Source organism: Dipteris shenzhenensis, chromosome 19 (genome assembly GCF_047967505.1).
Source record: "Dipteris shenzhenensis isolate YYH24624 ecotype China chromosome 19, Dip_SZ_1.0, whole genome shotgun sequence".
NCBI classification, from domain to species: domain Eukaryota; kingdom Viridiplantae; phylum Streptophyta; class Polypodiopsida; order Gleicheniales; family Dipteridaceae; genus Dipteris; species Dipteris shenzhenensis.
The window spans coordinates 19,001,170-19,027,570 of record NC_141614.1 but is presented as its reverse complement, the minus strand read 5'-3'; the positions used below and the strand labels follow the sequence as shown (position 1 = coordinate 19,027,570).

Genomic DNA, 26,401 nt, shown 5'->3' with positions numbered 1-26,401 from the left:
CAGTCTGAGGGGGAGAAGTATCGGTAGCCCCCTCGTGATCAGAAACAAAAATGACTGGGGCTGGTGCATCTGAAGGCCCCTCCTAATGTGGAATTGTAGTATCTAGGGCTGCAGCAGCATCCACCTCTAGAGTCTAGATGGCATTTGTCTGAACTAGATCAAAGGTCTCCTCCTGAGGTAAAGGAGCCACTCTGACCGCTCTCCAACGTGGTACTGGGAGTGCTGCAGGCTTTGGGCGCCCTGCTGCCCCTGGTGGTCCTGGGGTGTGCGAAGCAAGGCGCCTTGCTACTCCTGGTAGTCCTGGAGTGCGTGGTACAGGCCGCAGGGGAGATGCAGACGGGGTAGTACGTGAAATAGCCGCACCAGAAGACCTCTTGGGTCTTTTTCTCTTCCTTGGGCAATCTCTAGCAAAGTGCCCAAGGGTCCTACAAATCCTGCACTGATCCTGTCTACCTGCAATCTCGATTCTCTATTGAAAGAGAGAGCCATCTGGACGCTGAAGCACGATGTGGTCATATGAGATGTAAGGGTCGGAGACAATGACCCTAACTCGAGGCACCCTGTCCGCTCTGACTGCCTCTGCCGAGAAAGAAGGCATGCTAGGAAGGGGGGGAATCTCAGTGACCACTCCGAAAGCGGCTCCGATAGTAGCAAGAAGTCGATGGTAAACTTGAGGAAGACCAGGAAACCTAATGAACAGTGATGTGACCTGACTGTCCTCCTCGATCGGATCGAAGCCCAAGGTGTAGGGCAAAAGAAAAATCCTCTTCGAACCCAAAGCCAGGGGATTAGCTTTGAGAACAAGGGCTGTGAACTCATGGGAGTCAAAAATCACTTGGAAGAATTCACGTCCCAGAAGTAATATATCCCTAAGGTGTGGGGTGAGATCTCCTGGTAACACCGCCAGCATCCAGTCTCTAGCCTATGATCTGGAAGGATGTGACCCAAAGATGCGGGCAAAAAGTGATGTGGAGCCCTCTAATTCCACATCTTTCTTGAGCTGCTGCAACTCGTCTTCTGAAAAAATGACGGTTCTCGCGGCCGGTGGAAGTGGACGGAGATTGGCTGAATGGGGATCCATTCGCCAATCGAAGTGAAAAGGCCGATTCCAACATTGTTAAAGCTCTGTCCGTGAAACTACTGCCCAAGATGCCCTAAAACGGGCGTAGGAAGGAGGAGAAAAGAAGAGGATAGGAGAGAGGGGAAGGGACGGAGAGGAGAAGCGGAGGAGATCTGAGATAGGATAGAAGGGAGAGGGCTGACAGGGAAGGAGAGGGTAGGCAACGAAGAGGAAAAGAGGGGGGGGGGGGTAGGAGGGAGGGAGAGGGCGGGTTAGGAGGGAGGGAGGGGGCTGAAGGCGGGGAGGGAGAAGGTGGGCAGGGGAGAGGAAGGGAGGGGGCAGGTTAGGAAAGGAGATGGCGGGGGGGTTAAAGGGTGGGGGAAGGGGCGGGGGAGGGAGGGGGCGGGGGAGGGGAGGGAGGAGGGTGGGGAAACAGGGGGCGGGGGAGGCGAAGGGGGCGGGGGGGGGAGAGGGAGGGCAGGCGAGGGGGAAGGGGAGGCAAGGGGCGGGGGAGGAGGAGGGGGCGGGGGGGCAACGGGAGAGGGAGGGTGGGGGAGAAAGGGGGTGGGGGAGGGAGGGGGCGGGGGGGCAGCGGTTGGGGGAGAGGGGGCGGGGGAGGGAGGGCAGCGGGTGGGGAGAGGGAGGGTGAGGAGGGAGAGGGAGGGGGCGGGTGGGCTGGCAGGGGGGGAGAGGGAGAGCGGGGAGGAGGAAGGGAGGGATGAGGGAGAGGGGGCTGGTGAAGGGGAGGGAGAGGACGGGCAGCGAGGGTGAGGGGGAGGGAGAGAGAGGGAGAGGGGGTTGGCTGAGAGAGGGAGAGAGGGGGGGGGGGGGGGGGGCAGCAGCTCACGGGGAGAGGAGCAGCTCAACTCCGAGCAATGGTGTTTGACTGAACACTGTACCCCCTTTTTGGGTTCCATCTTCTTTAGAAGACATGGCTGAATAATCTTATGAAAAAATGTTTCAAAAGGATCGATCGGCTCAATGCAAAAAGCAAAAGCAGATTGAGGGTCAGCATGACCCCGTGCATGATTCTGTTGAAGCACAACTAGTCTATGATGTCATGCACGAAGGATTTGCACACACAAGGAAAGAGTGGAAACACTGTATTCCATCGGTTGGTCTCATGGTTGAAGTGGATGAAATTGTGCATCCAGTTAGAGAATATGTCAAAAATGCAGTCATTTTATTTTTCCCAGGTCGGATGCCACCTACTGCAGAGGTAGGCAACTGGTTGACCAAAACACAAGCTGGCTCGTTTGTTCGTAAGGTACACTATGCAGCTAGAGGCTTTTTTGAGGTCATTATGGTAGATGAGGTTCACAGGCAAATGCTTTTGGAACATTCGCCACTTTTTTTTGGGCAGCAAATGGTGCACGTTTTGCCATGGTCCCCCACAAGGGATTATCAGGCTCTAATTCGACATCGATGTCCGGTCTGGGTTGAAGTTGTAGACTTCCCGCAATGCATGGCTTCACTCTTGCCTAAAATTGCAGCAACTTTAGGCAAAGTGGTTTGCCCACTGCGGCCTAACGGCACCTCTAATCGATTTTGCATTGTCCAGGATACTGATAATCCCACACTAGAGTCTTATTCAGTCACGGTGAACAATGTTGACATGGGAAGTGCATTTTATAAATTGAAATGGGGATTATTTGCAGGGGCTTGTTTTGAATGTAAAAAATTTGGGCACATGGCTTCGCAGTGTCCAATGAGTCAACATAAAATGCCTCCTGCTACTTTGCTTGCTCAGATGCCCAATAAGGATGCTCCTGCCTCTATTGGGAATAAAAATAAAGGTAATAGACAGCTTTTTGTGAATCAGGATAAAGGCAAAGCCCCAGTTGCTTCAAATGGGAATGCTTCTTCCCCTTCACTTCCTGCTATTCAACTTTGAGCAAAAGGACCAAAAACTCCAATTGATGGATGGCAAAGTCCAAGAAAAGTTATTTATGTTTGACGACCTCCACCCCCTCGCACTTGGAATGGTGCATCTTCTAGTGGAAATTATCCAGAGGTCAACTCAGGAATTGGAATCACCTGGGCTGTAGTGACAGTTAGCACAACCCTCTTCCCTGAAGAAGAGGTTGCTGCATTGCTGTCCAATCCTCGGGCGGATGCTTCTTCTCAGGGAAGAGGCCTTGACCCTGAGGTAGAAATGCAGGGTTGACATCCTGAAGGTTGTTGCTGTACATAACTGTGTTTTCCTATAAATGTTTGTAAATATGCTTGCTCATATCAAATGCTTACCTTAAATGTTCAGGGGATGTGCAATAGTAGGAAATGGAAATCTATGTGGCTGTATATCAATTGATTTCAGCCTGATATAGTGGCATTACAAGAACACAATCAGCATGTCTATGCAGGAAAGACAGGTCATTACTGCGGCTATGATATTTTTTATGCTGGGGAGCACTCTTTCTCAGATGTAGTCATTCTGATTAAGCATGAGCTTCAGCCAGTTATTGCTTTAAATGACAATCAAGGTAGATGGATTATTCTTCAATGCATCATTCAAGGCGAGGTGTCTGAATTTGCTTCTGTATATGCACCTCAATCTTCTCAGGATAGAAGTGCAATTTGGGATGCCATGCACGGATATCCATGGAGATATCATGCCTTTATATGTGGGGATTTCAATAATGCTCCGCAACAGGGTGACAATACATCAGGAACTACTCATATGCTAACCTCTGAAAGGCATGCATGGTCTCAATTATTGATTCATCTTGATTTGGTTGATCTTTGGAAGGAATTGCAGCCTTTGTCACCTGGATACACTTTTCAACATAATGCCCTTTCTTCTTACCAGGCACGTTTGGATCGTTGGTACAGGTTGAGGCTATCTTTTCATGATATCCCAGATGATAGACTACCTCAAAGGCGACATCTCATTGTGAATAATAGCTATTCGCAGCATGTTACTTTCAAGGCAATGGTTACTAATGCCTATCAATCTCGGTCTTCTCATATCCACTTTGATATTGATAATGCATGGGATTCTTTTGTTTCCAAAATGCAAGTTGTAATTAGAGGTTATGGCAAGTCTTACATGAAGACAATGAGGGAATCTCTTGCTCAGGCTAAATTGACTTGCCAAGACCTCACTGAACTAAGTCACTTTCGCTCTTTGTTCTTGCATGAGCAAACAACACTATGCCAAGCTAAACATTGTCTCCAAATCAATGATCACAGGAAACTTGCCAAATGGGAGATGAGAGTAAGACAAAGAGCTTTCACAGATAAAGGCTGTTCTTCCAAACAATTTTTTGAAAGCTTGCATCAGAAGAGATTAAAAACAAACATTTGCAGGGTGCTTATGCTTGATGGTTCATGGACTACACACAGTCACAACTTGCTTCTGTTTGTGTACATCATTTCTCTCAAAAGTTTGGTTATTCAGATCCTCCTTCACAGCAGGTTTTGTTTGCAAGAAATTCGCTTTACAGCATGTTTCTCCTATTATCTCCACTACTCAGGCTTTGGAATTGGAGGAACCTTTTACTGAAAGGGTTTTGGTAGATGGAAATCTCCAGGATGGGATGGTCTTACAGTTGGGTTTTTTTTAGCATAATGGCCTCTTTTGAAGCATACTTTGCTGCATATGGTGAATTCTGCTTGGCAAAATCAGAAAATGCTAGACACATGGAAGAGAGGTCTTGTTAATCTCCTTCCAAAAAAGCAATTTGTGAATCTTTGGCTGATTGGAGGCCTATCACGCTTATGCCAGTTATTTACAAATTTACCACCAAAATGATTGTTGATCGGATAAAAGGCTATTTGCATGATGGGTTGCATCTTGCGCAATATGGTTTTGTTCCTTGTAGGCATATCACAGACAACATTGCTTATGCCTATGTTGGAATAGAATATGCCAAATATATGCAGCAGGATGTTTTGCTATTGCAAGTTGATATTGCCAAAGCTTTTGATACTGTTCAGAGGGACTTTATTTCACAAATAATGCAAGCCTTGGGGTTTGGCACAAAAATGTAGCAAGTTATGAATTGGCTATATCAGGATAGTAAAGCTGCCTACATACTTTCACGGGATATTTCTACAACGTGGACTCTTGGTTGTTATGTTTGGCAAGGCTGTCCCCTTAGTGCTTTACTATTTGCCATAGCCACTCATCCAATGCTTCAATATATGGACCATCTTTTGGACACTGGCATGTTGCATGGATTGGAAATTCCTGGCAGCCGTAGCATGATCGCTCAAGCATATGCTGATGATTCTTTCTTTACCCCGAAAAATACTCAGAGCGATCTCTCCTTGATTATGCAGGCTCTTTCCACATATGGCTTAGCTGCTGGTTTTCATGTGAATTTTCAAAAATCCAAGCTATTGCCGTTGCATGATAAAGAGTGGCCTAGTCTTTTGTGGCCTGGGGAAATTGTTCCACCCTCTCAATTGATTCAGCATCTTGGCTATCCTCTAGGTTGGGGGTTCACTCGTTCTCAACAAACTGATTGGGTGCTCACAAAGCTGAGGAAAAAACTTGAATATTGGAAGCTTTCAACTTGGCCATTACATGTTCATTTGCAAATAACGCAATCCATTTTGATAGCATACATACAATTCTATCTGCCCCTCATCATGTTTACTAAGGCAGATCTGGTTTCCTTTATGTCTGCTATCATGGAGATTTTCTAGCGTTCAAAAAATGGCAAGAAAAGTCTCATATTACTCTCTATGCATTGTCTCTGTTCTCCAAAGATGCACGGGGGTTTGAACATACTCAATATTCAAGTGCATATACTTGCTCACACGGGAAAATGATGTTGCAGTTTATGCAAGGGGATCCAGCCTTGGACTTTCATCATCCGCTCTCTTTTGTTGCATATTGATAGTTCTGCTTTGGGCATGGGCATTGGCAGCCTACACAGTGGGATTTTCTATTTGGCTCTATTTAAGGCAAGATCAGAGGTTGCCCTTTTGTCTCTCGTTTGCTTCTTGATTGGAAGCATATTTTATCCCACTTGGAATGGAATGGCAGGGATTCCTTGTTGGGAAATTCCTTGAGGGCTGAGAATATTTATTGGTCCAAAGTATTCCACCATCCTTTGGCTATACAAGAACCCAAGCATTCTTATTTTATATCTTTCAAAGGTATTGCTTTTGTGGCAGATGTACTTCAGGATGATGGCACTCTTTTATCTCTTTCTGCAGCTGCTAGCAAGTATGGTTTGGGAGCTCATTATCGTCCTTTATGGCACCAAATTTCAGAAACGCTTCAACCTTCCTTGCCAGTACCTCATTTGGAACTTCAGGATAGGCTTGAGGATTGGACTCTCCATTCTTCCTCTTCTTCAGCCCCCGTCCTTTGAAGCTGTCACATATCACAGTGCCTTCTCTGTATAAAGTGTTGTTACCTCCGTCTTGGGTTTCTGACACGGCCAATTCTGTTTTGCATATGGATCACCCATCAAAGTGGTGGAGAAAGCGGCTGCATCTCCTTTGGCATTATCAAGTTCCTTTCGGCAACAGCTTTTTCTCTGGTGAGTCCTACTTGGCATTTTTCCATTTGGGCAGTTACTCGCGCATAGACATATTGCCCTGGCTGTTTGCCACAGATGTCTACATTCTGCTGAATCTGTGCCTCACATTTTTTGGCACTGTCCACATACTTGTGATTTCCTTGCTCTCATTCGTCAGGGGCTTCGAGCGAGATTTCCTACTGTTTGTTCTTTTGGTTATTTGATTTTCATCCCGCTAGACAAGGTTTTGATTTATTTTTTGTTTGGGTGCGCTACTGGGCACTTTGGACTCTATGGATGGACAGAAATCATAGAGTCTTTGGTGATCGTACTTTTCCATCTTTTGTTTTTTTCAAATGATCTCTGCGGCAATTGTTTTAGAATTGCTTTCAGACTCATTTGATTGATCATGATGTATATATGGCTTATACTGAGATTTTTGGTTGAGTAGTAGTTACTCCGCTTTTGGAGTACCTATGAATGTAATTATTTCACAGCAATAAAATATTTCTTCTCACAAAAATAGAAGTGTGTGTGTTTGTGGACAATTGCTGGCCCTTAGGCACATTGCTCCTGCTTTATGTCATCGGTGTCTAATTTCTCAAGAGACTGTGCCTCATTTATTCTAGCATTGCCCGTCCTCTCGACAGTTTCTGGATTCTGTTCGACAGAGGCTACGAGCGAGATTCCCGACTGTTCTCTTCGGAAAAATTTTTTGGCTCTTTGGTTTTCATCCACAGGGACTGGAGTTTTATCTTTTTTTTGTTTGGGTTCGCTATTGGGCACTTTGGACTTTATAGACAGACCGCAATTGTAAGTCTTTAGTGATCCCGATTTTTCTTTGTTTGCTTTCTTTAAGCGTTCTCTGCAGCAATCTTTCTTTGATTACTTGTAGACTCGCCAAATAGATTAGGATGTATATTTGGCTTATACTGAGATCTTCAGTTGATGTATTTTCTAGCGCCTCATTTCTGAGGTGATTAATCTTGTAATATAATCAATCAAAGCTTTCACTAAAAAAAAAAGTGTGTCAAGTTTTCTGTTCAACGAAATTAGAGCTTCCAAAGTTTTTGTCTGATGATTAAACTAGATAATTATTCCATTTTGTAATAATTTCCCATTAAAACATTTAGGGATTCATTAGAGGCATCAAGATCACTCAGTGCATCATTTCATTAAAAGAGCTCATCCATAGTCTTCATTATCATATATGTTGATGTTCTAATCATGCTCGCATTGGATTAAGGGGATTTATGAAAGGGAAATTTTAATATAATAAGAATTTTATTGCTAATCCTTGTTTTGGTGGCAACGAGCTGCTGCTCCTCCCCAACCGATGCGCTCCCCTCCCTCACCTTAGCCGTACGCCCCCCCCTCTCCTCTCGACTCAGCTCCTCCCCTCCGCCAGCCCTCTACTCTCCTTCCCATACCCCCTCAACCTCTCCTCTCAGCCCCACTTCCCGGCTCCACCCTCCGCCTACCCCCTACTCTCCGCCCTTGCTCCCTAGCCCCTCCGCCTACCCCCTAGTCTCTCCACCTACTCCCTAGCCTCTCCGGCCTCACCCCCTAGCCCTCCCTCCCTCTCCGCCTACCCTCTATACCACCTCTACTCTCCACCCTCGCTCCCTAGCCCCTCCGCCTACCCTCTACCCTCTCCGCCTATCCCCTAGCCTCTCCGCCCTCCCTCCCTAGCCCTCCCTCCATCTCCGCCTACCCTCTACCCCCCCTTCCCTCTCCACCCTACCCTCCTAACTCCCTCTCCCTTCGGATGCGCCCTCCTCTCATCTCGCCTCCCATGCTGCCCCCTCTCCTAGCCTCTCTCCCCCCCTCGACCTACTTCATCCCCCTCTCTCCCCTTAGCCCTCACCCTCCCCTCCCTCAGCCCCCCCTACTCTTCCTTCATCCTCTTTCTTCTTCCTCTATCTAGCCTCCTTCCTTCTCATCCTAGCCTTTCCTAGCAGCATTTTTTGGTCGAATGGAGCTTTTAAGTGTTCAAGTCAGCCTTCACACCTTGATTGACGATGGCTTAGCCTTCAGCCAATCCTCACCCACTTCCACCGGCCGTGAAAACCATCATTTTCTCAAAAGACGAGTTGCAGCAGCTCAAAAAAGATACAGAGCAGGAGAGCTCGACATTGCTCTTTGCTCACATCCATGGGTCCCACCCTTCCAAGCTACAAGCCAAGGACTGAATGCTTGCTGCTCTACCTAGAGACATCGCAGGACACATCACAGATGTTCGTCTACTTGGGCGAGGTTTCTTTCGGATTATTTTTGACTCCTCGGAGGTGGCAGCTACAGTGCTTTAGGCTAGCTCGTTAGCATTGAGTTCCAGGAGGATTTTTAAAACCCCTTTTTCCTTGGGGTTTGATCCTGTAAAGGAGGACAACTGGATGTCGTCATTCTTCATCAGATTTCCCGACCTTCCTCAGGTGTACCATCGACTTTTGCATTCCATTGGAGCGGCCTTTGGGATGGTTACCAAGATCCCCCCTCTCCTTGAGATATCTTCTTTAGCCCAGGCAGCAGAGGCAGTCAGGTCCGATTGGGTACCGCATGTTAGGGTCATTGTCTCTGACCCTAACATCTCGGATGACCACATTATGCTTCAGTGTCCAAATGGCTCCTTCAGACACAGAGTCGAGATTGCAGGGAGACAGGATCAATGTAGGATTTGCGAGACCCTTGGGAACTTTCCCAGAGATTGCCCAAGGAAAAGAAAGAAGAAAAGACCTAAAAGATCCATGGGTGCGCCTCATAGCTCCACCTGACCTAGACCTCACGACCAGCTCCTACCGCTTCACGCGCTGCTAGACCTTCGATTTCACAGCCAGGACCGTCAACCTCTCGTCTTGGCACTTCTTCAGTGCAACCAAGACCATCAGACTCTCGACATAGTACTTCTTTAGCGCGGAGAGGACAGTCAGCACGTCCTATTTCAATCGTCCCCCCTTGGATGCCTGTCAGAGTTGGGGAGCTAGTTCCACCTCGGGCTACCATTGATGGCGCCGTGGACCCGTCTCTTCAGGCAGGAGACATTCATGTCCTGGTTCCATGTGCAGATGAGATTGCTCTTGCCCCTTCAGGTGTTCATGTGCAGGAGCGCTCACCTAGGGAGAACCTTTCGGCAGAGACCCATGCCTTACTTGAGAACAATGCCATAGTCATGATCGAGGTCATACAGATTCAGGCCAAGGTCATGCAGCATGCCGAGTTCATGCAGCACCCCCCTCCCTCTCTTACACGTCTGTCTACATCTGACAGAGGTAAGGGGGTTATTGGTTCCACTCCTCCTCCTGCAGGGCTCCTTTGCACTCCTGTGCCAGAGGTACTTCGTAGAAATTCATTTTCAGTTCTCGCATACTTGGCTGAGTTTGAGGCAGAGGAGGACTTTGTACCCTCTACACTCAAGGAGCACATCTTTCAGACATTCGTGGACAGAGTTTTCCCCTCATCAGGTGTGGGTGTGCACTTCCCTCCTCTTGACAGGAGGAACTTTTCGCAGGAGAGGGCTTTCTCCGCTACCAGGTCAGGTAGGATCTTCCATCCGGCCTCCTCCTCTCGCAGATGAGGATTGTCAGTTGGAACGTTCAGGGCCTCAGGGGTATACCTCACCGCCGCTGTAGATAGCTAATTTGTAACCAACTTCATCCAGGTGTTGGGGGACCCATTGATATTCTTATGATTCAGGAACACAAATTGGATGTCAGGGATTGTTCCAAGTCGGTAAGCTTCTTTCAAGCCGTAATTTTTGGTCACCCGCCGCCTTGGGCGGAGGGGAGGTACTTGCATCTATGTTTCTTATTCTATACTCCCCTTGGTGGTGATTGGATATGGGATCATAGTCCCTTCCAGAGCTCAGTGGATTATACTTTTGATGGGTGGGCATAAGGTTGGTCTTTTAAACCTTTTTGCACCCAATTCTAGATAGGATCGTGTCCTTCTTTTAAAGGAACTGCTCTCTTGGTCACATATTGTAGATGCGTGATTATAGGAGGCAATTTCAACATGGTTGAAATGCCTTCAGACGAAAGGGGTGATAGGGAAGGTGGTATTCACTCCCTAGAGAGAGCAGCTTGGGATGCCTTCCTTTTTTAGTACAATGGCAGGGATGCTTAGCATGATGATGCTTTTCACACTCAGCCACATTCTCTCCTATTTTCTTGATTGAACAGGAGATTGCACATGCCTATCCATGCACGGATTGACAGATTTTATGTGGATGATTGGGCTCTTAAGAGGGGTGGTATTGTTAGCATTACAGCTGGGGTGTCCACTTTGGATCATTTTCCCATGATTATGATGGTTTCAAATCCTCATGTGAGGACCCGCTCTGCCAGTGTTAGGATTCCAGATGCCTTTTATGCAGAGGGGGGCCTTACAGAGATGGTGTTGAAAACCTGGTTATCTCATATGCAGGATGGGCAGCTTTCTTCGCCAGACTTAGCTGCAGCCGTCTCTGGTATTAGAGACTTTTATCTTTCAATTGCTAGTATCAGGAGGGGTGAGATCCTCAAGCATGAGATAGGTATCTGCCAGCAGTTGGCTGCCCTCCAGAGGGAGGAGCAAAAGAGGCCTACAGATGCTTGGATTCAAGAGCGCCTTGCCGCAGCAAGGGCCCAACAGCAATCACTTTTAGATCAGAGAGTAGAGTATGCCTTTCATGCCAAAGAGTCATTTTGGACTCACACGGGAGGTAGGGTCAACAAGCAATTCTTCTCTACTCTTGGCCCCAGACATAGTAGGAAGAGCATCTCATAACTTGTTGACTTGGGCGGACTTTTGTAGACACATCCAGATGTCGTCTTGCAGGTTGCCATCGAATTCTATGCCTCCCTCCTTACAGCAGATCCTAACACTCAGGCCATAGATGATGCTAGAGTGGCTATTTGGCGACACTTACCTGGGTTGGTGACAAGGGAAATGACTCTCTCTTTTTTTTGGGTGAAATCTTTGATTGATTATATCATATGAGTAGCAACCTAAATAAGGTGCTACAATTACATCAACTGAAAATTTCAGTATATGCCAAAAAGACCTCATGATCTATGCAACGGGTCTGCAAGCAATCAAAGAAAGATTGTTGCAAAGAACGCCTAAAAAAGCCAAACAGAGAGAAAGTAGGATCACCAAAGACTTTACAATTCCTATGTGTCCATAAAGTCCATAGTGCCCAGTAGCGAACCCAAACAAAGAAAAGATGAAACTCCGGTCTGGATGGATGAAACCCAAATACCCAGAAGAACTTCCCAAACGGAACAGATGGGAATCTCGCTCGCAGGCGCTGTCGAAGCAGATCAAAAAACTCACGAGAGCACGGAAAATGCCAAAACAAGTGAGGCACAATCTCCAAAGAAGTAGAACAGCTGTGGCAAAGTGCAGGAGCAATGTGTCGATGAGCTAATAGCTATCCAGATGGAAACACTCCCAAAAGAACTCGCCAAAAGAAAACCTGTCGCCAAAGCGGTACTTTATAGGCCCAAAGTTGCTATAATCTTTTCCTCCACCACTTGGCTGGGCGATGCATTTGCCAAACAGAATCACCTCTCTCTGAAACCCAAGGTTAAGGCAAAAGGATTTTATACAATGCAGGTACAATAATCTGAGATAGCCTCAAAGGACGAGAAGAGGACCTTGGAGAAGTCAAAGTCGAATCTTCCAACCAGTCCTGGAGTTCCAAAGGAGGAATCGGAACAAAAGGCAAAAGCATAGAAGTAATTTGTCGCCACAAAGGACAATAATGAGAGCCCAATCCATATGTAGTGGCTGCTAGAGAAAAGGGGAGCACAGTAGCAGCATCATCTATAACATCAGCAACCAAGGTGATGCCTTTAAACGAGATAAAGTAGGAACGTCAAGGTTCCTATAAAGCCAAGGGAGGCTGAAAGACTTTCGACCAGTGAATGCTTTCAGCTCTCAAAAAATTCCCAAGCAAAGATTGCCGTCCCTTCCATTCCGGATGAGAAAGAACATGCTTCCAGTCAAGAAGCAAGCGGGAGACAAAAGGGCAGCCAGGCAAAGTGCCATCAGTGCAGCCAAAAAAGAAATCCTAGTGATCGAGTCACCAATGACCAAACGCAGAAATACTGATATGAGTGACCATAGTCCTAATCATAAAAGCCCAAGGCTGATCACCTTGCAAAAATTGCAGCAACATTTTCCCCCTGTTGGCAAGAATATGTACATGAATATCTGTGATGTTCAATCCACCATGCATCTTGGGAGAACAAATGTGATGCATCGAAAGCAGCCTGAGACTTTTTCTGCCATGTTTGGATTGCCAGAAGATTTCCATAAAGACAGACATGAAAGATGTAAGATCTGCCTTAGTGAACATGATCAATGGCAAGTAAAATTAATTTATGCCACAAGGATGGACTGCACTATTCGAAGACGAACGTGCAAAGGCCAGGTTTCCAGTTTCCAATACTCAATCTTTTTCCGAAGCTTAGCCAAAACCCAATCAGTTTGTTGTCGGTGAGTGAGTTCCCACCCCAAAGGGTAAACAAGATGACAAAAAAACTAAGTGGGTGGAATAATATCCTCTGGTCATAATAGACTATGCCAGTCTTTGGAATGCAAAGGGAGCAGCTTAGACTTCTGAAAATTAACATGGAGACCAGCTGCCAAACCATAAACAGAGAGGGCCTGCATCAAGGCACCAAGATCATGGGGCGTATTCTTCAGGGTAAAGAAAGAATCATCAGCATAAGCTTGAGCAACCATGCTGCGATTAGCATCCAATTCCAAGCCATGAAATGATCCTGTAGCCACAAGATGATGAATATATTGCAGCATAGGATGAGTAGCAATGGCATATAGTAAAGCACTGAGAGGGCATCCCTGGCGGCATTGCTATCTCTATAAAGCCAGTAAATAACCTGCTGCATTTTTTGTCCAAACCCCAAAGCTCGCATAGTTTGCGAGATGAAATCCCATTGAACTGTGTCAAAGGATTTTGCAATATCTACTACAAGAGTAGAACATCCTACTGCGTGTATTTGGCATATTCAATCCCAATATAAGAATTGGCAATGTTATCTGTGATATGTGGAACAAAGCCATATTGGGAGGGATGCAACCCATCATGCAAATAACCTTTAATCCGATCAACCACCATTTTGGCAATAATCTTGTAAATGACTAGCATGAGCGTGATTGGCCTCCAATCACCAAGTGAATCACATAGCTGCTTTTTTGGAATCAGCTTGAGAAGACCCTTTTTCCATGACACAAGCATCTGCTGATTTTGCCATGCTATATTTACCATTTGCAGCAAGGTGAATTTAAGAAGATCCCAGAATGCAACAAAAAATTTAACAGTGAGACCATCCCATCCTGGAGATTTCCATGTGCCACAGGATCTCAGTGCATCAGACAATTCCCTTTCAGTGAAGGGATGTTCAAGTTCCAAAGCCTGAGCATCAGACAAAATTGGATGAATATGTTGCAAAAGAAGTTGACGTGCAGACACGACCCGAGGAGAAAGAGTATCCACATGCCCAAAATGAGTGGAGAAGTGCTGCACACATAAATCAACAAGAACGAGATGTTGACCAAGAGCCCTCAGGCATCCGGATCCGACAGATATTGGCAGCCTATCTTTTGTATTGTAAACTCTTAAAAAATTGATTGGAAGAGCAGCCTTTATCCAGAAATGCCGTTGTCTGGATCAAGTTTCCCATTTAGCAAGCTTTCTGCGATCATTGGATTGAAGAGAGAATTGAGCCTGACATAAGAGCATGCTTTCCTCTGAAGACAAATTGCGAAGATGAGCAAGCTCAATCAAACTCTGACAAGTAAATTTAGCATGTGCTACAATCTCCCTTGTGGCTTGCATATAGGATTTGCCATAATCTCGAATAACTGCTTGCATCCGAGCAACAAAAGCCTGCCAGGCATAATTCAAACCAATGTGTATCTGACGAGAGAGAGGCTGAATAGCATCAGAGACCAAGGCTTTAAAGTCAACATGCTCTAGATAACTATTATTAATCAGCAAAAACCTTCGGAAAGGCATATGTCAGTGGGAAATTCATTTAAGGAAAGCCTCAACCAAAGAGGAGCATGATCCGCTGAATGTGTGAAAGCATGATCAACCCAAATTTGACAAGTAAAGGCATCACAATGATGTGGATCAATCTGATATCATTTGTCCAAGCGTGCCCGATAAGAAGATTGAGCATTATGCTGAAAGGTATAGCCCGGAAGAATGGGCTGTAATTCCTTCCAAAGATCAACCAGGCGCAACTGAAGCAAAAAATTAGACCATGCCTATGTTTCAGAAGCCAACATATGAGTGTGGCCTGAGGTGTTGTCACCCGATTGAGGGGCATTATTAAAGTCACCACAAATAAAGGCATGTTGTCGCCATGGATAAGTATGCATGGCAGCCCAGATCAAAGTTCTATCACGAGAAGATTGGGGGGCATAAACCAATGCAAATTCAAAAATTTCCCCTTGAACAAGGCATTGAACAATAATCCATCTACTGTGGCGATAATTGAGAGCCACAACAGGTTGAAGGTCGTGCTTTATCAAAAAAGCCACACCAGGAAAGGACTGCTCTCCAGCATAGAAGATATCATAAGCAGCAAAATGGCCTATCTAACCAGCATACGTATGCTGATCATGCTCTTGCTAAGCAACTATATCAGGCTGCAATTGCCTGATATACATCTAGACTAGTTTCCATTTGCGACCATCACACATTCCCTGTACGATACTTAATTGCTTTGACAATAGACAAGTACAGCTCTTATATAGAGCACACACACACATATGAACACCAATGCATATGGGATAACTCCCAATGTGACATGTGGCATCCATAGGACACACTAGACTAGAACTCACACTAGAACACACCAAAATGACTCAACTTGTCTTAATATTCTAACATCCCCCTGTGAAGGCAAGGTGAGAGATTACTGGAATGGAACCAAGGGCAGAATATGACAGTGGCAGGATTACTAAACTGTGCAATGTCTGAACTAGACATGGCTTCCATGCCAACTCAGAGGCTGAATTCTAAGCATGGTTCAGAGGTCGGACTGAGCACTCATATGGCTTTTACATCCCAAACATGACTCAAAGGCTCATGTCTCAGCATGGATGCATGAACAACTCAGAGGTCTAGAAGACCAATGCACCAACATCCTGGAACTCATATGCCAGGATTGATAACTAGACCCTATCAATGCCAATACATGGCTCCCATAGTACATCCCCCTCTTGACTCCAAGGACTAACTAGAAACATGGAGTCACACACCATAAAAGAAATACATCATTTTAGGAGGACAATCCAAGGTAGAGGACCTTTATTGACGCTCCAAACATTCATTTTAGAGGGACTACTCAAGGCAGAGAACCTTTAACTCAAACATATAAAAAATATACAAGATTTCATTCATTTTATGCATAGCAAGGGCAGAGTAACCATGAGCCCGAAGTAGCTACCACACAAGACTGTGCAAATCCTGATGCAAAGAAGTATGTCGGTGAAGAACCAGGCAGGGATGCCCTCGAATGATGTGTTGATGAAGGCCATAGGAGCAGCTACCACAGGAGATCACGTCATGACTCTCAATGTGCCGGAAGGAGTTCCAAATGTTGAGTAACTTCACTTGATTTTACAATGTCTCCCTCTCCCTGAGATGCCTACTTCAGCAGCCGAGGCAGTCAGGTCCGATGGGGTACCGCGTGTTAGGATTACTGTCTCTGACCCTAACATCTCAGATGACCACATTATGCTTCGGCGTTCAGATGGCTCCTTCTTCAGATAGAGAGTCAAGATTGCAGGGAGACATGATCACTGTAGGATTTGCAGGACCCTTGGGCACTTTGCCAAAGATTGCCCAAGAAAAACTGCTCATGTTAGAGATTGTATCGCTCAGCTCATGAGACCTATCAAGAACTTCCTATGGAGTGGTTTAGATGGCACCTCAGATGTTGTAGCCAGGGTGGCTTGGGAGACCCTCATTCTCCCCACAGAAGAAGGAGATCTCAATATTATTGATCGGAACTTGCAATGTATGGCCTTACTCTGCAACTTTGTAGTACGTGGATTGATGCCTAGACAGGAGCCTTGGAAGGATTTTTTCTCATGCAGCATTGAGTCTTGTACCCCTTCTCATGGGGGAGATTGGTTGGACAGCAGCGAATGGATCTTTACTTTAGCCCATCTCAAATCTCCCCCTTCCCCTCTCATGCTTGCGATTCTGAAAGCTTGGGCCTGCTTCAGAAACACACTTCGCAGAGTTCCACCACCACCTCTCATGAAGAAATTCACAGGCAGCCAGTCATGTGGAATGACTCGATTTTGGATGATCATGGCAGGCCACTTGGAGTGTCACATTATATGCACTGGTCTAGATGGGAGAGGGGATCTGCCTCTACTGCAGGCGCTTGGCAGGCCTTTATGAGACTTCCAGAGGATCAGAGACTTTTAGCAGTTGGCCACCTAGAGGGAGTGCACTCAGGATACAGCAAATACAAGCAGCCATTCCACCAGAGTGGATTGACACAGATGACATGCCGCTTCCAGAGTCCACTTGGTGGTCAGGGACGGGCATTCCGTTATAGATTATTGCATTGCACGATGCACATGAGGATACCCTTGTCTTTGATGTTCAGTCGGGAGGTAATCAGATCTTCTGATGATATTCTTTTGGAGGTTGCATTTCATCCTGTCAAGATTGCAGGATTCATGGAGTGTGGGGCAAGGACTCACAGTGGTATCTTGACCCCGATCCTATTCTCCTTGTGCTGGGGTCTTGGAGACTCTGGCTGAATGGTGGTTCTCCTATTAGGTTCTTGCAGTGGGACTCAGGGGAGTGGGAATGGATTGATGAGAGGCACCAAGAGAAGAGCTTCCCCTTCTTTCGCTACATAGTTAGAAATGCCTGAAGATTTCAGCACAGCAATAGAGGTTGGAGGCCCTCTAGAGCAACACATTGGGATAGTTTTCAGATTTTCGCAGTTGTGTGGAAGAACTTTTGGTGTAGGCTCTAGAAATCCCTCAGGAATAGAAAGATCACTCTTTTCTTTTGGCTTTCTATTCATGAAGGGATTGCATTGAACCTGTGGAGATCCAGGTTCGGGGCTGACCCTACTTGTCCTTATTGTCACATGGCAGTTGAGTCAGTATAGCATTGCCTTTGGGAGTGTAGATAGGCGAGGACGATTTGGAAAGGTGTTGCTAGGATTTTCAGTACCTTTCATACAACACCTTTCTATATGACCTGGGGTTCAGTGACTTGGTTATCTCTTACCGGCCCACAGGTGTTTTTTGAGGGACATGATCCAGGTCCAGCTTTCATTGTACGGCGACACTCAGTGGAGTCTTGTTCCCTCCAGGATGTTCCCTTCACTCCTTTCAGAGCTGCTCATGCCTCAGTAGACACGTCTTGGGAGATTTCAGCTAGCATTGCAGCGTGGCATATTTGGAGAGTCAGGTGTACATAAGTGATGGGGAATATCTAGGTTCACCCTTCCTAGACTATGGCCAGTATTTGGATTGACAAAGTACACACTCTGATGGCCATTTGGGCGAGCATGCAGGGATCCTCCAGAGCTGCCATTGCCAAGAGAGTTACATTTTTTAGAGCTTGGAGAGGATCTCCTTTCTTCTCTAAGTCTCCTTCAGGGTTGAGATGGCATTTTCAGCCTCCTTGTTGTTTCTTTAATAGCTCATTTTGAGCTGTTTTTTCCTCATGCATTGCATGATGTACTCCCACATTTGAGCTTGCTCTCGCGGTTTTCATTCATACTTAATGAAGTAATTTTCTTGGGAAAAAAAGATGTTACAAAATAGTGTCGATTATATAAAATTTCTTGGCAAGCCTCAAGAGTTTTACATAGAGGAGGCTGTAATACAACTGTAGGAATCAAAGAATCAAAAAAGCCCTAACTTTTGAAATTAGGACTTCTCAGAATTAGGGTTTCTGATATTTTCTCAGAAACATGCAGAACTGTGAGCCCTAGTGCATCAGAGGCTAAGCATGCCAAAATATTGAAAATCTGGGCTAAAATTGCAAAAGTCGATTTTTAGGTCAAAAATCACAGTTTTGACAGTTTTTCGCAGATTTCAGCACGAAATGAACCTGGAAACTTGCTGAGAGTATTGGATAAGTCTCTCCATACTAGCAAGACCAGTTCTGAAGCAGAAAACGTAAAAAAAGATGGCTGGAACCCTAAAACCCGAGGTGGTTTTGGCAATACCAGCAGTGGTTTTGAGGATGGGAGCTGATTTTGAAGGATCTTTTGCACCAGGATGAGACGCCCTACTGTAGTGACTGCAAATATGCAAGAAAATTTGGAGTTGATCAAAACCACCCAATCGAAAAGCTGTTTTCTTGTTTCAGCAGGTGATTCTCGCGATGAAACGCATCCAAAAGCTCTCCAGAAGGCTGGACCAGCAAAGAGAAGGTGCGGCAATTGCTGAAGAGACGGTTCCAGTACAAGATCAAAGTGATGGAGGGCTGGAGCAGCATCGGACTTCAATGGAGAGGCTAAGGAAAGGGGAGGGCAGCTCTACCTTGGAGGGAGAGGGTAGCTTCCATTTGTGGACCTCCCTCATCCTCTAGGTTGAGCTAGGAAAGGGAAGAGTAAAGGTAGGAGAGGTGGCTCTGATACCAGATGAAGGAACATGGTGGAGAGAGGGAGAGAGAGAGGGTAGGCTAGGGAGAGAGGAAGTGATACTCAAAAGGAGACATAATGAAATGACTAGAGCAATGAACAAAAGGAAAGTACTCACATGTAGACCAAAGAGCTTGTACCTTGATGCTTGATTGCTTTGACAATAGACAAGTACAACTCTTATATAGAACGCGCACACACATATGAACACCAATGCATATGGGATAACTCCCAATGTGACACGTAGCATCCATAGGACACACTAGACTAGAACTCACACTAGAACACACTAGAACACACCAAATTGACTCAACTTGGCTTCATATTCTAACATGACCAACATTAATTCTAAGGTTCTTTGGGCCCCTCTTGACCCTAAAACTTGCATTTGCCCGTAAGGCACAATTTTGGGGGGGGGGGGGGGGGGGGGGGCATTCATCCTGTGAACTCGCCACTTGATTCCCGAGGTCGAGGCCACATGCGAGTATCAAACTCATGCCCTCGTGACATACCTCTCTCTTGAAACATGGCAAGCAATATTGATTGCATCTGGATGTTACAAGGATATGCAGTAACTGAAATACATGTTAATATACCATCATGAAAGCATGTATTACCAAGAAAAACAGCATATATGATTGTTCAGAACCTAGGATAGCAATCCATATAAACTGGCAAAACCCACTCATATAACACTGTCATAGAAGTCCCAAGGTAGATATACTATCAGCAGGCAGTACCTAGGGTGAAACAAACAATGTCACCAAGCGACCTCTAGATATCTGAGCCTGTATGAAACATAGAGACAGAGGTACTACCCTCTCTTGAGCATTAGGCAATGCTCTACTGAGCCTGAAGAAGCCACAATCAAAGTCGGCTCAAGCTGAAAACATCAAGAGAATCTTCCTAAAGAATCCCTGAAACAGGGGCCAGCAACAAGGGTGGGGACTATACATTTAGCTTGCTCTGTGAATAAATAAAAGACACTTGCATGCCAAGCCTTGCAAAAATGCAGCCGCCTCTTAGCAAGCCTACATCCAGACGCCTGTGCTCCCAAATGGCGCACAGGGTGTAGATGATCTCTTGCTAGATGGTGACGAGGGCCCCCCAATGTCAACTAGGCTGCCATACCCTAGGTAAAATCCCACTGCGACCTCTATGTCCAAGCCACTATCCAAAGGGCTCTGTGCTACAAGGCAGCTCCACAAAAAGAGTGTGGGATCATCTCAAGGTCTCCCTCCAATCCAAGTCTAGCAGCCTAATTTTGAATAAGGAAATTCCATTCCAAATCCAGTTTTCTGAACAAAATTAGTAGAGTTTAATCTTGAATGAATACAAATATTTGAAAAGAATTAGATTTAATCACAAACACTTTTAGATTCTGACATGCTTTGTTGCAAAGATGAGCAATATTAGGGCATCCAGTATACCACTGACTCCAGTGTGGACTGGTTTTGAAAGCATGTTTTCATTCTCGTGTTCAATTTGCAGCCAGGAAAGTTCATGTTTACCAAACAATTGGATCTGTTATGATGTAAAGTCTGAATATTTCCATATTCTTACCAGATGAAATTTCGCAGTGATGACGTCAATGCCAATTGTAGAATCTACAACAGACCGCTGCTCAACAATGATGGTGAAAATTGCATGCGATCTACTGGAATGCTGATTCATAAGGGTACTCCCTGTTGTCCGGAAGCTTGAACCATGTTCCAGAAACCTATGAGACACAGAAGAGAATGTCAGATAATAGCTCTAATTATGATGCTTTGAGTTTGAATTGCAAGAATGTCTGAAGTTGCACCATTTAAGGACACGTCACGGTGAATTCCTCTAAAAATGGATAAATGATGCAAGCTTACATAAGTTGTCATTGACGCTGCTCTACAGAATGGAATCAATGTTGGATTGTGTTTGTATCGAGGTCTAGGAACTTAGAAGGTTTTTGAGAACAAAGCTCTATTTTACTCCGTGGAAATTTATAGTAGTTGTAAAGCAAAATTTTGGGTCATTATTTGGTCATTAAAATAAAGGTTACTTCTTTTCTTTAAAAAACGGGAAAAACCCTGATAAAATTCAAATATAGGTGCTCTTGATTAGGTACTTTAAGCTTGTCATCAAAGCATTTACTCAAATTCGTAACACATGATCCTCTTTGTTTCCCTTCTGCCCCTCACTATCAGTATTTTTTTATGGGTCCAGTTGGGAGAATAGGAAGGTAAAGATCAGACATCACACAAAGGTATACTTTATCATGTTTTCAAAACTTGTGACCACTTCTTCCCGCACTCCAGCAAGGATTATGTCACCATTTGCATCCTCTCGAATAAATATAGACTTCGATTGAGTCTCTGGATGAAGCAAGTCTTTAATTTCTTCATTGTAGATCTCCACAAATGAGCATTTGACCTACAGAAAATGATGCAAAGTACATATGTAAATAGGATATCATTAGCACATGCAAAGATATTCCATTTCTTTGCTTGGATCTCTCAGAATATGCTGCTAGCTGGAGGACAAAGAATCAATAAATAGGAAGTAAGTTTCTCCATGACTTATTTTCTCTTCTTCACAAAACAAATCAGAAAGGCTAATATCAGTATGTTCACATGAGAAGAATCATGTGAAATTGAAATTCACATACATGGTGCAAGAAATATGTGTAGGCTCACATGGGCTAATGGTATCTATCAATGATACATGAAACCTTAAAACACAATTATGAAAGCAATGAAACAAATTACAATCTAAAAAAGAAACAGTATGGGTTGCTGTCCTGATGCTCTAGGTCCTTAGGGTAAAGCTATCTAGAAAGCATGATTACGAAATGAAGGAAGACACTAGAAAGAATACTCACAACCAATTATGTATTTCCAAAATGCAAGATTCATTAAATACAATGCACGTCCTCTCCACAATCCATCATATGTGGATGTCTCCTCCTATGACATATTGCATTCTCCGCAATTCTCTTTAAGGCCTCTCCTCCATTATCCAAATAGGCCAATCACACTACACCCTTATAAAAAATCCCTAGCACTAAATGATTCACCATCCCAGTGGATGCAAAATAAGAAGATGAGGAAACATGCCTTCCTCTATAAAGCATAAACCCATGAAAGTAATGGGACATGTACCCAGGTTAGCATCATGAAATGAAAATACATCTCCAACATCCACCTCCAAGTGGTGGTAATAATTTGTGACCAAGAAACCATCAACGTTGTCCTCATATCCAAGTACCAACAAATAGCTTTCCTGGATATCCAAGTACATGACGATAGGCCACACTAAAATTAGAAAAGGTCTCTTAGAAGACAACCTAGGTTGTAAGGCCTTGTGCTCTACAACAATCTATTCAATCCAACTCTCAAGGTCTTCCAAGGATAGAGAGAAAGATAGGGCGAGAAATCCATTTATCCTTGAGCTGCTGGAAAGCTTAAAAACTGAGCTATGTTTTCTTCTTTTTCTTTCCATGAAAAAAACTTCTATTAAGTTTGAAAAATACCCGCGTGAGCAAGCTCAAAGTGAAAACACATCATGATGTACATGAGGAAACCCCCCTAAAATAGGGAACAGAAAACTCAAAATGAGCTGGAAAGAGACCAAGGTTGAGGCTGAAAGTGCCACCTCAACCCTGTTGTAGTCTCTAAGAAAAAGGGGGAACCCCTCCATTCCCTAAGGAATATAACCCTCCTAGCTGAGGCTGCCCGGGAAAAACCCTGCATGCTCGCTTAACTGGCCATTAGTGTGTGAACATGTCAGCCCAAATACTAGCCGGGTTGTGCGAGGGATGGTGGACCTGATATCAATCTAAGGCCTTTGTGCATATGGCCCTCCAAATCTGCCAAGCAGTGATGCTAGTAGCCAGTACCTTGCAAGAGGTATCATCCCCATCAGCATGTATTAGTCTATAGCGGGAGATAGGCACATCCTCCAGAAAGCAAGTTTCAACTAGGTGACATCGACATGGCCCAAGAAGCATCCTACAACTCAAAGAAGATCTAAGACCCTCATAATAAGGAGAGCCAAGCCACCGATCCCCATGTCATAAAGAAATGAGAAGGAGCAAAAGTATGAGGACCCTGGCAATCCCCATCCAAATGGCTCTTGCATGACTGCAGTCCCATACACAATGACGAATCAACTCAGCAATAGACCAGCACCTAGGACAAATGGGGTTTGCCCCAAATCTAGACCTCCACCCGTTCATTGCAATCTCTCCATGAATAGAAAGCCAAAAAAATAGAGTGACCTTCTATTTCTTTGGGATCTCCAAAGCCTCCACCAGAAGACCCTCTGCAAATCAGCGGAAACCTGATAGCTCTCTCAATGAGGGGCTCTGGAAGGTCTCCAACCTCTATAGCTGATCTGAAACTTCCTGGCGTTCCTGGCTATGTTTCCTTCTCATTGAACATTTCTACCAAAAGTGACAAGTATTTAGAAAACTTATAGATGACCTCTTGCCAGGTCCAAATCCAAAGATGAATTGTAGCCACTAGTAGATTAGCATACAACCACGTGTTAGTTCAAAATGCCACATCATTCTTCTCTTCAAATCTGCCATATTGAATATTATCTCTGTCACACCGACGCCCAACGAGGGGTGTGTGTGTGTGTGTGTGCCTCATGACCTTGGGCACCCAATTCATCAAGGCTGAGGCCACTCCCGTCGTACCTTTCGTACCTTCCCGTACAGCCTCTCCAGTACCGTCCCTTCCATACAGCCTCACCGTATCTTCCGTACCTCTCCCGTACAACCTCTCTCTTGTACAACCTCCGTACCTTTTGTACCGTACCACCCGTACAACCTCTCCATTACCTTTCGTACAGCCGTACCTCCCTGTACAACCTCTTCTGTACAACTGTACTTCTCGTACATCCTCTCCTGTACCTCCCGTACAGCCGTACAACCGTACCTCTACCCGTCAACACCTTTTCCATCCTCAATATCTCCCGTCTGTACCTAGTCTAGTCTAGTCTAATCCTAGTCTAGTTCTAGTCCTCCCTAACCCCGAGTTGGGCTAAACCCACAACCCAACCCGGGGGTTAGGTTAAGCCAGGGGGTTCATCATACAACCAACTATGGCCTACCCTCTCCTCCAAGTCCCCCTCAACCCCCTCAACTCCTTCAACATCCATCAGGACTCAGTACTATACAGTTGCAGCCATGACACCCTCTCCATACGCACGGAATTACCAACAAGAAGGCTCAAAACGGCCCATCCTCGGGCAACAAGATCAGATTTTTTATCTGCAACAGGCAATGAGAGAGCTACGATTGGAGTTGGCAGAAGTAAAGGCCCGACTTCACATCTTGGAAGGGCCTGGTAAGTAGGCAGTAATTGATGAGGCTGTAAAATCTTGTAAGGATTCCCCCCCTACCCCGCAGCTAGTCCCCGCAGCTAGTCTCTATAGTCAAAGATCTTGTTCACACTGAAGTACAAACTGCTAGGAAGGAAGTGTTTGTGGAAGTGGACAACAAAGCAAGTAAGTCTGATATTCAAGCAGAGATTAAAGAACACGAAGCTAGATGTGATAATGAGCTGAAGATTAGAATAGAGGGGCTCCCAAAAGATTGGTACAAAGAGGAGGATACATATAGTGAAATATTGACAAAGATCAAATCAAGTTTGCCCAACATCGAATGGGTGAATGATGATGAGCAGGATGATGACGATTCCAGGCCAGCTTCTATTTTGCACTATAGAGGTCATGCAATCCTTACACTAAAGTCAAAATATATGCAGATCAAGCTTCTTCGACAATCTTACAAGCTGAAGGGCACCAAAGTATGGATAGCAGAGGAGCTTACACAAACTCAACTCAAGATTAAGGCAATTGAATTAGCTAAAGTTAGGGCTGCCTAAAAAAATGAAAAATGGGCAGTTTATCGTGAAGGGATAGCACTAATCAGAGAGTTTAAATCAAAACCAAAAGACTCTCAGTCTTAAACTGATGTATCGCTGTTTACTCTTCCACAATATCATGTAGGTACTCTAAATAATTGAGGTTGCTTTTTGCACTCCTTGGGAGTTGCCATGTGCCCTCCCTAAAGCAGATGTACTAGAGGGTTTCTTGCTGTCCCATAGACCTTTTGGTCTCCAGTGGACGTTAATAGACTTTCTTTCTTTCTTTCTTTCTCTGAGGCTTTACTTGTAAAAAAATTTTCTTGTACTTATTTGGTGGGGTTTTACCTCTTTTTGAGGTTTCCCACACATAAATATAAGATTTCACTAAAACAAAGTGTGTGTGTGTGTGCGCGTGTGTGTGTGCGTGTTAGGTTCCTGCGTCAGCCCTCGAGCCCAAGTGCTGCATCTGCTCTGGTTTTCTCGCCCTTTTTGGTCCTCGTTTTTTCGTTACAAGTCCCGTCAAAACTCTGTACAAGTTGGGAAAAAGGCTTAGTGAAATTATTCCCCAACGGAGCTGCTCCTCTCCCCGTGAGCTACTGCCCTCCCCCTCTCCCTCTTTCAGCCAGCCCCCTCTCCCTCTCCCTCACCCTCGCTGCCCCCCCTCTCCCCCCCCCGCTGCTCCTCCTCTCCCTCCCCTCTCGCCAGCCCCCTCTCCCTCCTCCCTCACCCTCCCTCTCTCCTTCCTCCTCCCTCACCCTCCCTCTCCCCCCCCCCCCCACTGCCCCCTACCTCTCCCTCCCTGCCCTCACTCTCCCCCACCCGGCAGCCCCCCCACCCCCCTCCTTCACCCCCGCCCCTCCTTGCCCTCCCTCTCTCCCATTCCCCAGCCCCCCCGCCCCCTTCTCCTCCCCCACCCCCTCCCCCGCCGCCATCCCTCTCATCCCCCCGCTGCCCCCTACCTCTCCCACCCCGCTGCCCCCTACCTTTCCCTCCCCACCCTCCCTCTCCCCCACCCGCCAGCCCCCTGCCCCCTACCCCACCCCCCACCCGCCAGCCCCCTGCCCCCTACCCCACCCTCCCTCTCCCCCCCCCCCGCTACTCTCCCTAACCCGCCCTCCTTTCCTCTCCCCCCCCCCCCCTCCCTCTCCCCCGCCCTCCCTTTCCCTCCCCACCAGCCCCCTCCCTTCCTCCTAACCCCCCCTTACCCCCCCCCCCCCAAAAAAAAAAAAAAAAGGGGAAAAAAAAAAAACCTCCTGACCACCCTCTCCCTCCCACCCCCTTCCTTCCTAGCTCAGCTCCCCTATGCCTCCCCCTTCAGCTTACCTCCGTCTCCCCCCCTCAGTCTTTCCTCTCCTTCCCTTCCCCTCTCTT

At 45.8% G+C, this 26,401-nt stretch overlaps 1 protein-coding gene across 1 annotated transcript in view; it reads right to left on the bottom strand.

Annotated features, from left to right (window-relative positions):
• The window catches only part of LOC147890183 (uncharacterized), a 102,353-nt gene that overhangs the window by 47,003 nt on the left and 28,949 nt on the right, over nucleotides 1-26,401 (bottom strand). Inside the window, exons 3-4 of the mRNA XM_087390227.1 lie at nucleotides 21,427-21,587; nucleotides 20,742-20,898 (exon numbers count right to left, since the gene is read on the bottom strand). Of these exons, the coding sequence (XP_087246353.1) occupies nucleotides 20,742-20,898; nucleotides 21,427-21,587 (318 nt within the window). The remainder of the gene's footprint in view (nucleotides 1-20,741; nucleotides 20,899-21,426; nucleotides 21,588-26,401) is intronic.